This window comes from Adiantum capillus-veneris, chromosome 25 (genome assembly GCF_014529385.1).
Source record: "Adiantum capillus-veneris isolate H3 chromosome 25, ASM1452938v2, whole genome shotgun sequence".
In the NCBI taxonomy this organism is placed as follows: Eukaryota; Viridiplantae; Streptophyta; class Polypodiopsida; order Polypodiales; family Pteridaceae; genus Adiantum; species Adiantum capillus-veneris.
This window is the reverse complement of record NC_140955.1, coordinates 118,686,310-118,697,311: the sequence shown is the minus strand read 5'-3', so window position 1 is coordinate 118,697,311 and position 11,002 is coordinate 118,686,310. Positions and strand designations below refer to the sequence as shown.

Below are 11,002 nucleotides of genomic sequence, written 5' to 3'. Positions count from 1 at the left end.
ACTGGTTGATGGGTCTGAGAAGACCAGGGGAGGTCGCCATCTACAGGGGATGAGGGAGTCGCAATTGGTCAGAGAAGGAGCGCGGAGAGCAGCATTGGGGAGCCCCTTCGGCTTGTGCAGAGCTCTGATCAGTGCTATGCCAGGTTGTAGAGGGTGGAAGGGATCATACAAGGGGCCTTTCTTCATTTCGGCATCCTCATACCTCACCCTTATTATCTTGCGACCGACAGACCGCCTCTTGCTCTGGAAGCAACCACTTGATGGCTCTCTTGCATGCACTCTCCACCTTGGCTTCCATTCTCGGTTACTGCATGTGACACACCACCATGATCCCCTGCCCTTAAGCTAACACTCCTAAGAGCTTCTCCTTTGTAGCTCTCGGCCTTTTGCCAGCCCACCACCTCAGATGGCACCTCTTTTGGCTGTCTCTGTTCATGCTTTGGCGGCCCTATCTTGGTCCCCTGCTTACGGCAAGACGGCCCCCCTCTCCTTTGCAGCGCTGACCCCACTCGCCCCTCTCCCTGCAATCGACTGGCTGTACACAGGCCCTCGCCACCTCACTGGCAACCCTTGGCCGCGCATCATCCACTTGACTGCTGCACAAATGGGCCGCTCACAATGGCCGCCGACCATCCAACTGTTGCGCTGGCTTGGCGGCCCCTCTCTGTTGGTGGCCCCTAAAGCCCACCCTTCCTTAGCCCTCCTTACTGCAGCAAAAGCTCTTTGTATGGGCTGTGGTTAAACAATAGCCATAGTTGAAGTCTGTGGCTGCAGCAAATCGAAAAAGCATTGAAAGAAAAGTATCATTAACATCTTTGAAATACCACCATTGTGGATCCCTTATCGGGACATTTTGCCATGATATTGTTTTTGGTCTTTTCCCAAACCAATGTTAGCTTTCTCTCTTGCTTCTATGTTCAATGATGCATCAATGCATATGTGCTTCTAATCAGTGTTGATTGAGCAAGTGCTTCCCATATGGTTGTGGTGGGTATCTTGAGTATGATGGTTAGCGGGAAAGCTTGAGTCTACCAATAGTTTTGAGGTGTTTGAAGGGGTCGAGATTGCTTGTCGTGATTGCTTATATGTGAATATATGGTGCTTTGAAGAGTCAAAGGTCAAGATAATTGGTAGTATGCTTTGCGACCGGATGTACACAGTTAGGGTTGGTCGGGATCGGGCTTGAACAATAGTCATTGCTAGATTGTGAGTCAAGGTGTGTGTTTACTAGGGGATAGGTGTGCTGTGAGATCACTGGGCTATAGAGAGGCATTCAGAGTGTGTGCTGGTGGTTTTCCCATTTCCCCCTTTCCATCTTGTGGTGTCCCCACTAAGGATCCACTGGTTGCTTCCTAACAAATTGTTTGTGAGTCAAGATGAAGCAGGAGTTTGGTCCAGTGTTCAAAGGAGATGAAGATGCAGACGACTGGATAGCCGTTTTTGAGCTATTGATGCTGACAGTATTGCAAATGCCAGGTGATGAAGCAAAGCTCCGGACTCTACCTTTGGTGCTACGAGGTAAAGAAAAAGTTTGGTTTGATGGTTTAGAAGATGCACACAAGCAGACTTGGATAGGATTTCGAGAGAACTTTCTACAAAGGTATCGAAAGGTGGTGTCGACTTCGAAAGCAGATGCAAAGATTAAAGGTTTATAGCAGGACATAAGTGCAAATTTTGATGCTTTTGTTGCTAAATTTGAAGCTTATTGGGGGGATTTTGCGACTGCTACCCAAGCAACAAATGCGGGATATTTTAAGCAGGAAAGGTTTCTATCTTTCTTGCATCCCTATGTCAGTGAGAGAGTGGAGTATGAAGATCCAAGGACCTTTGATGAAGCTGTCCAAGTTGCCAGAGCAAAGAGTCGAAAGATGAAGAAGAAGATGGAGGCAGGATTGCTACAATCGGCATTCATGGTAGCAAGTAGCAAGTGGATCTAAGCCCAAACAGATTAAAGAGCATCAAGAGGTAAAATATCCTTTTTGTATTGATATGAATGTGATCAAAGCACGTGAAGCTGATGCCAGGATAGAAGAGGTAGAAGAAGTGCCAACCAGGTCTCAAAGGATACAGAGGGGTATATTCAGGGTGCCACCCAGTTTGCTTCCTCAAGAGGACAAAGTGATAAAAGAATTCAAAGAAGAAGTGTTGGTTCGAGAGGCAGCAATGAGGAAGGTAGCAGAGGTGCAAGAATCGGCAAAAACAGAAGAGGAGTCTAACAGTTCTCATAGCTCTAGCAGTAGTTTGGATACAGATGCTACATGGGAGACAAAATCCCTGTCTTCTAGGTATGAATTAAACTTATGATGTTTTTCATGTGGATGAAGTGATGAACAATGTATGCGAGTTGCCTGTCAGCCAGCTAAAGATCAAAGAGAAGTATAGTGTTATGCCTTGTGTAAACCGGCTAGTCGAGCAGCCCTATCTTGTGTCCAATGATGGTGAGTCCATATTGGAGAAAAGAGGTATGGTTTGATTGTGCATTTGACCTAATTGAAGAGCAGGTTTTTGAGGATGGATTGCAAAAGCTAGAAGCAGAAGTGGAGGTATGTCAAGTTGATTTGTCTATCCAGTGGGTGGGGCAACCTTGCCTTGATGGGCATGTGAAGGTGTACTTTGAAGTTTCAGAGTTTGTGTGTAGCCGCGGAGAGTTTTCTCCGGCAGATGACTCTATGGAAACTAATGTGGGTGCAGCCTATGAGAGCGAGGCTCCATGCAAATAGGAAGGTGCCGCCAACCATGCAGGACATGAGGTATTTGAAGAACAGGTTGAAGCTCGGGTAGGTCATGCTCTTAAGTATGAAGAATTGGTTTTGGTGCCAAATTGAAAATATTTGGATGCAGGTATGCAAAGGGATCATGTTTGCTTGGCTATGCAGCAAGTAGAGGCAAATGGCAGGGTTTGGCTACTTTATGCTATGCTATTGATAGCTATGTTGTTGGAGGTTTCTTTATAGGTATCTTTATGTTAGTTGAGAGGTTTTTTTTGAAGGGGAATATATTATGGAGGATTCTGTAACAGATGGCATGATAGAGGCTTATGGTATCAATGCTTCAAGTGGTCGAAAGCATGTTTATGGCTGGCACGAAGGCTTGTGGATGTAGGGTGACGAAGCTTCGTGCTATAAAGAGCTGGAAGGGTGGCGTGTCTATTGGCCTACAAGTTCAAAGGAAGGCTTGAAGATGCATGTTTTACAGGTGGATGGCCACAGTCCATGCTTTACATTTGATCCAGGTGGACTCTATGCCATGCTTGGGGAAGCTGTGAGATTTCCATTTGACCCTGGTGGGTGATGCAGTAGCAAATGACTTTCTCTCTATCTCCATCCTATCTATATAGCCACTATATTATCATTTTTCTTATGCAGTTTATGTAGCTATTTTATATCATTCTCTCTATGCAGTACTACTTTACCTAAATAATACTATGGTTGAGCATAAATGCTCAACGAGGGGGTGGGCAATGATGGTGTAACCAGATTTGGTCATCCCAGGGAAAAGCCAATAGCAGGTGTGTGGAAATCAGCAGGTTGATGGCGGTACTCTTGAGCAGCTACTTGATGCACAGTACAACAAGCATGGTCGGGATATGTATGCCAAATTTAGCATTTTGCAGGTCAAGTTGGGGATTCTGAGCTCTACTGGCCGATGAGCTTAAAGGTTATCAACACATGGAGATGGCATGTTATAAATGCAATATGAATGCTCCATTTTGCTGAACTAAAGGCTTTTTTAATAATAGAAGCACTTGTCCAATGGGGAATTATGGGAGCACAAGGTGGTCAGACGGTCGTATCGGTCGTCACAGCTCCTGCAGGCGAAGATCTCGTCACCCACGAACCATTTTTGTGGAGCAGGCCTTGAAACTTTGTTTTGATGTTGCGAAGGCAAACTAGTTGAATTTTCTTGGCATTGGTAGACAATTGGAAGCATGCAGGCGTGTGAAATGGGGCCATGACACCCAAGGTTTTTTAATGCTATTAATAAAAAAAAAAACAGCGGGCTACAGTTCAAGGAGGTGGCGGGCTGCAGTTCATGGGGAAAGGAGCGCCATCTGGAGGAGGAGAAGACGGCCAGTTGGGGAGAGCCAAGGATGGCAAGTCGAGGGGGGGTGCAGGTGGCTAGTAGGGCGGTTTTGAAGGACTGGTTGATGGGTCTGAGAAGACCAGGCTAGGTCACCATCTGCAGGGGATGAGGGTTGTGAGCAAGAGGGAGTCGCAATTGGTCAGAGAAGGAGCGTCGAGAGTAGCATTGGGGAGCTCCTTGGGCTTGTGCACAGCTCCGATCAAAGCTACACCATGTTGTAGAGGGTGGAAGGGAGCATACAAGGAGCTTTTGCTGCAGTAAGGAGGGCCAAGGAAGGGCGGGCTTTAGGGGCCACCAACAGAGAGGGGCTGCCAAGCCAGCGCGACAGTTGGATGGTCGGGGGCCATTGTGAGCGGCCCATTTGTGCAGCAGTCAAGTGGATGATGCGCGGCCAAGGGTGGCCATTGAGGTGGCGAGGGCCTGTGTACAGCCAGTCGATTGCAGGGAGAGGGGCGAGCGGGGTCAACGCTGCAGAGGAGAGGGGGGTCGTCTTGCCGTAAGCAGGGGACCAAGATAGGGACGCCAAAGCATGAAAAGAGACAGCCAAAAGAGGCACCGGTGGAAGGCTGGCAAAAGTCCGAGAGCTACAAAGGAGAAGCTCTTTCGAGCGTTAGCTTAAGGGTAGGGGATCATGGTGGTGTGTCACATGCAGTAACCGAGAACGGAAGCCAAGGTGGAGAGTGCATGCAAGAGAGCCATCAAGTGGTTGCTTCCAGAGCAAGAGGCGGTCCGTCAGTCGCAAGATAATAAGGGTTGCTTCCAGAGCAAGAGGCGGTCCGTCAGTCGCAAGATAATAAGGGCGAGCTATGAGGATCCAAAATCAAGAAAGGCCAATAGCCATAGTTGAAGTCTGTGGCAAGGAGGCAGGCTGCAGCAAATTGAAAAATCATTGAAACAAGAGTATCATTAACATCTTTGAAGTACCACCATCGTGGATCCCTTATCGGGACATTTTGTTATCATATTGTTTTGGTCTTTTCCCAAACCAATGTTAGCTTTCTCTCTTGCTTCTGTGTTCAATGGTGCATCAGTGCATGTGTGCTTCTAATTAGTGTTGATTGAGCAAGTGCTTCCCATATGGTTGTGGTGGGTATCTTGAGTATGATGGTTAGCGGGAAAGCTTGAGTCTACCAACAGTTTTGAGGTGTTTGAAGGGGTCGAGATTGCTTGTCGTGATTGCTTATATGTGAATATATGGTGCTTTGAAGAGTCAAAGGTCAAGATAATTGGTAGTATGCTTTGCGACCGGATGTACACAGTTAGGGTTGGTCGGGATCGGGCTTGAACAATAGTCATTGCTAGATTGTGAGTCAAGGTGTGTGTTTACTAGGGGATAGGGGTGTTGTGAGATCATTGGGCTATAGAGAGGCATTCAGAGTGTGTGCTGGTGGTTTTCCCATTTCCCCCTTTCCATCGTCATCAGCTAAAGATTGATTAAATTATTTTTAAGTTCGATGTCGTTAATGGCTCGATTAATCCTGAAAACGAGAGCTTAAACTCTTAGTTAGCAAATGATTCAAGTGATGGTGCTGTTAACATCCCCCTTGGCTAAGGACTAAGTTGTACTCAAAGTAATATTCAATTAATTGATGATTGCAATGATTGCCAGAGCTGTCATTGTCTCTTGTTCTCTCTCTTTCACACCTCCCACAGCCAGAGGCCCGACGCTTGTCCGGCTCACGTAGCGAACACATATCCACCGACATCTTTGGTGAACTCGATGCGAAACGAGCCGGGGTGGGAGGTAAAGATGGAGAATTCAGAGTAGTTGATGAAGATGATTGCAGAATTAAGTACAAATGGTTTTGATGATAAGTCAGCAGTTCCAGATTTTTTGAAGATGCTTCAATTGGTTCAAGAATCTCTGCTTGAAATAGAGATTGTAAAGAAGAAAAATCAAATGGATGAAGCTTTGGATGCAGCTTTAGATGCAGTATACGACGAGAGACGACTCTTTGATGGATACGATCCAGAGGGCTACCTAGAGTGCTATGAGCTAGAGACCAAGGTAAGAGGGATACCAGAAGAATTGATGATCAAATCTTTTGAGTAGTTAGTGAGTTCAGATGTGAAGGAGCATATTCAAGAGGTTACCAGAGCTTGCAACGGCAACTGGAAACATTTCAAAGAAGCTATCGTACATGTAAGTTATGAGCAGTATGAAAGCTATCAAGAACAGAGTGCAAGTCTACCGGACTACGTAGATATCCGAGGACAAGTACGATCAAAGTTAGAAGCTTTGATTGATGAGTTTATTGTGCAGGATGCTACTTTCTTACAGGCTAATGATGAAGACATAGTTAAACCTGTGTATGAAAATTTGGGGTTTGCAGATGCCTTGCATGAAGTAGAAGTCCTTGAGGGTGAAACTCTACAACCTCAAACTACATAGGGTGAATTTTTCAAAGAACATATACCTGTAGTACAGGAAGAAAAGAAATCATGGGATCAAGATAATGAATTGGCTAAAGTTGAGGAAGATGTGCAGGTGAATGAGTGCAGTCATATTCAGATAGACATGCGGGAAGATTCAGTTACAGCTGATACTTTTGCTACTGAACCACAATTAGAGAAAAAATTTTCTGGTACAGATTCTACCATAGAGGTGATTGAAGATACTGGTATAGGTTTTGCCAAAGAGTTAACTAATGATACAGATGTCATAGGTCAAAGCAAAGCACGGCTATTGTTGAGAGTAGCAAGACCATAAATTTTGGTATACTAGATTTACCGAATTTGGATGTACCAGATTTTGAGGACTTGGCTAAGCAAGAGTATGTGCTTGATTCAGAGGGGGTGCAGACTCCTTCATTGACAAGTTTTTGTGAAGCATAGCTACCAAATTGGAAAACTGATCTTGAACATGATTATGATGATTCAGAGGGGGTGTAGACTCCTTTGACACACTTTTGTGACATAGAGCTACCGATCTGGCAGACTGGTCCTGAATTTACTGATGATTTAGAAGGGGAGAAAACCTCTTCTCTATCAAAAATTTGTGATACACGGATCACACTATGGCAGAATGATCATGAAATTGATGATGTTGATTCAGAGGGGGCGCATAGTGAAGTGCAATCTCTTGTTGATGAGTATGATCGGTTTCATTATGCCGACGATACAGACAGGGCAGTAGATGAAATTTTCAATGTGCATGCTGAACTTTGTGCTACAGAAGTGCAAAGATATTTGGATGAGGGTGAAAGACTTAAAGAGAAATTTACAACAGATGCATTTAGTATGCATGTCACATGTGGAAATCTTAGTTTACAGCAGCCCGAGATGTGCAAGATGGAGGGGCCTTGATCTCAAGCGGTGGACCTAGATCTTATGTGCTTACTGGACGAAGCTTTGGAAGGGTTCTCAAACACAGATGCTAATGATATCAATCAATCCAGATTCATGCATGAGCAAGTTTGTTTAGATGCAGTAGATGATGACCTTATGGAGTTGTTAGATGATGCTCTACTTGATTTTGAGCCTCTACAAGATAGAGAATTGTTTTGTGATGCATATTTTGATCCTAATGAAGAAAGTTTTGCCAGAGACTTGATGTATTCAGGTATGCATGAATGGGATTCCAATACTAGTGAAAGTGAAGGTGCACTACCAATGCTTTTACCTGTGATTGATGATCGACAATTGGATGAGCCAGTTGCACAGGGGATATGGCAGTATCTAGGGCTACCTGATGATATATGGGACTACCTGATGATATATGGGATCTGATATTACCCTATGATGTAGGAGATTTTGAGCTAGCTTTTGACCCAGGAGGTGATAGATATATGCATGGTCCAGGGAAATTGACTTATATGCCATATGATCCAGGCGATTTGTGTGAAGATTTATGGGTTAATATATGTTTATGCTATACTGATTGGAAATTCTTACAGTATTTTTCCTATGATCCTGGAGGATAGTGCAATATTTTTAAAGGAATGCTCACAATGGGACAAATGATTGAGTTCCCATTTGATCCCGGGGGCTACTAAAGTGCTAATTGAAGATTTGAAGAGTACCAGCTATCTGATGTAGCAGGTTGCATGGTATAAGATTTTGCTTCCTAGATTATGCTAAGTTAGAAGAGTTTTTGGTTATGCATTCAATAAGATTACATGGCTGGCTTCCAATTGACTTCTTTGGACAATGATGAAGTATCTTCACATCTTTTGAGTTGGTTCTGCTACTAGAACTTGAAGTAAAGAACTTGACGGCCATTCCGTGTGCAGATAGAGTAAGCATACTTGAGCTTGACAGGGTTCCCTAAAGTGAGCTTACTGGTCAATCGGTGTGCATCATTAACTGGAGCACTTGAGTCTAGCGGGGTTCACTCAACAGGTTTTTCATAATTGAATGCTTTGAAGATACGGCAGATATGGTTCAGAGATTTTTTATGGGCAGTTGATTAACCTAGAACATTGATGATAAGGTATAAGCCGTATTCATTTTTCATATGTTTACCAGTAATGTGAGACTGATGATAGAAAGAGCTTAAGATACCTGTAGCAGATGCAGATTGAAGTGATGTTGGCACAAACCGCAAGCTGTGCAGGTTCAAAGGGGGTGGATGTCGTGCAAATCCACTTCCATGATGGGAAAAAGAGCAAAGGAATGCAGGCTAAGATTCTTTGAAGCCTACACATTTATTGAGCAGTGATCAAGGCTTGTTAGCAAGCCAAGTTTAATGATTAATGTATGCCAAATGCGACTTAAAAGAGCCAATAGATGCCTCAATGATGCCAAAAATGAGTATGCTTGCAGTGACCCAGCCTGTCTTTACGGCTCGTCGATTGGAGCTACGGTTTAGAAGTTATGGAAGTTTGAAGTTTAAGTTGATTGCAGATCCATACCAGATTGGGCAACTACAGCTGGGGTGAAAGAAATGAAATGAATGCACGGGCTTGAAGTGCTCACTTTGTGGAGCACGTCGGTCTTTTCAGATCAGTGATCGGAGTTCCGATCATTCGCCAAGATATTGGCCGTTAAAGATTCACCGGGGTTCGGTTCCGTACCAATCTGGTCGGCTCGTATGGAGTTCCATCTGGGAAATTTTGAGCTTCAGTCAAGTTTTGGGAACTCGAATCTTGTTCGGTATTTCATCTCTTGCAGTGCACTATTAACTGGTGCTTCAATTAAATTGTATTTCATGACCAGCTAATGAAGATACGACTGATGTGCTCAGTGCCTTGGATGATAAATATGCTAATTGGATTAAGCTCGAGAAGCATTAAAATGTCATGCTTAGCAATGCCTTGCTAGATTATGCATGCTAAAAGTGGTGCCATTACGAAAGCACTTGATGAGCTCATAGTCCTAAATGACATCTTATGGAGCGTATTGATTGCGGAGATATGATAATGTTAGACAATGGTTTCTCGAGAAAGATGTTGTGCTTGGAAATGCTTTGCCAATATGTACACCAAATGTGGTACCCTTAAGAATGAAGGGTCAAAGGGTCGCCCACCCATAACCTTAAGAGGAGGGGGCCGCCCAAGAGGTGTCAAAAGGGCCAAAGGCCACCCAAGAAATTAAAAAGGGTTTTTATTGAGTGTGAACCAAGGAACAAAAAACAAAGAGATGGTAGGCAGACAGAGGACGAGCGCAGGATGGAGAAAGAGAATCTCGTAGTGGCTCATATCGAGCTTGGATGAGTGCAACCATGGAGCGGAATTTTTTGGACATGCCGAGGTGCCACCTTTTGATGTCGGAGTCGTCGAATTCTGTGGATTTTCAAGTCTGAGCTGCCACATCATCAAGTCTCTGCTCCCACGCCATGTAAGTCACACGGCGTTGTGACTGCGTGGTGGGGCAAAAATTGGGTAATTTTGAGGGGGGTTCAATAATTGGAGGCATCAACGAGCGAACAAGGAGGACTCAGGACCATATAACAAGAAGGGGCTCAAGGAGGGAGCAAGCGAAGGGTAAGAAGAAGGGAGAACGGGAGGAGGAAGCAATGGATCTCTCTCTCTCTCTCTCTCTCTCTCTCTCTCTCTCTCTCTCATGCTTGAGATCAAGTCGAGGAGGAGAAGGAAGTAACCTCGGCTTGACAAAGGAGACCGGAGGCGGGAATACTCTACCAGAGTAGGGCATGCAAAGAAGTTGGAGGAAGAAGTGGCTCACCATCTTGGCTTTCGATCTCGCTCTCGTGTTAGAGAGGCAAAGCGAGGACTCTTTCTATTTCTCTCTCTCTTGGCTCATCGTTGGCTATTACAAAGCATTGAGAGGCAAGGCAAAGGCTATCTCTCTCACTCTCGACATCAAGCAGAAAGAGAAATGTCTCTCTTTATCCCTCTTTGACGGCACAACAGGAAATTCAAGGAGGAGTTGGAGTAGAAGTCGTAGTAGCTGAAGCCGGAACCGGAGTCTAAGGAAAGATATAACTAGAAGTCTGGAACTTACTGATGGTAATTGAAGCAGTGAGCAGAATTTAAGATTGCAAAATCCAAGGGCAGATGAAGTAGATAAAAAGACGAGGGATTTTTTTGTCACCGTCATCAGCTAAAGATTTATTAAATAATTGTTAAGTCCGGTGTCGTTAACGGCCCGGTTAATCCCTAAAATGGGAGTTTAAACTCCTAGTTAGCAGATCATCCAAGTGACGGTGTTGTTAACATCTCGCTTGGCTAAGGAATAAGTTGTACTCAAAAGTAATATTCAATTAATTGATGATTGTGGTGATTGCCAGAGCTATCAGTGTCTCTTGTTCTTTCTCTTTCACACCTCCCACAGCCAGAGGCGCCTGCCCGGCTCACGTAGCGAGCACATATCCCCCAACAGCGCATTATTGGAGTACTTATTAGCATGGAAAATATTAATAAAGTACTCAAGGGATTATTTGATGATATATTATGGAATTAAAAGGTAGCAAATATGAGAGGGTAGCATGATGCAACATTGGTTTGCCTGTTTGAGTTCA

The 11,002-nt window shown here is 44.5% G+C and overlaps 1 protein-coding gene and 1 pseudogene across 1 annotated transcript; both read left to right on the top strand.

The window, feature by feature from the left end:
• Positions 1 to 262: 262 nt before the first annotated feature.
• Positions 263 to 753, top strand: LOC147425544 (uncharacterized). Its single transcript, XM_086500489.1, has one exon. It carries the CDS (start codon positions 407 to 409, stop codon positions 740 to 742), a length of 336 nt encoding a protein of 111 aa, XP_086356615.1. The 5' UTR covers positions 263 to 406; the 3' UTR covers positions 743 to 753.
• Positions 754 to 1,376: 623 nt separating this feature from the next.
• On the top strand, positions 1,377 to 1,872 carry LOC147425543 (uncharacterized; annotated as a pseudogene).
• Positions 1,873 to 11,002: the final 9,130 nt, after the last annotated feature.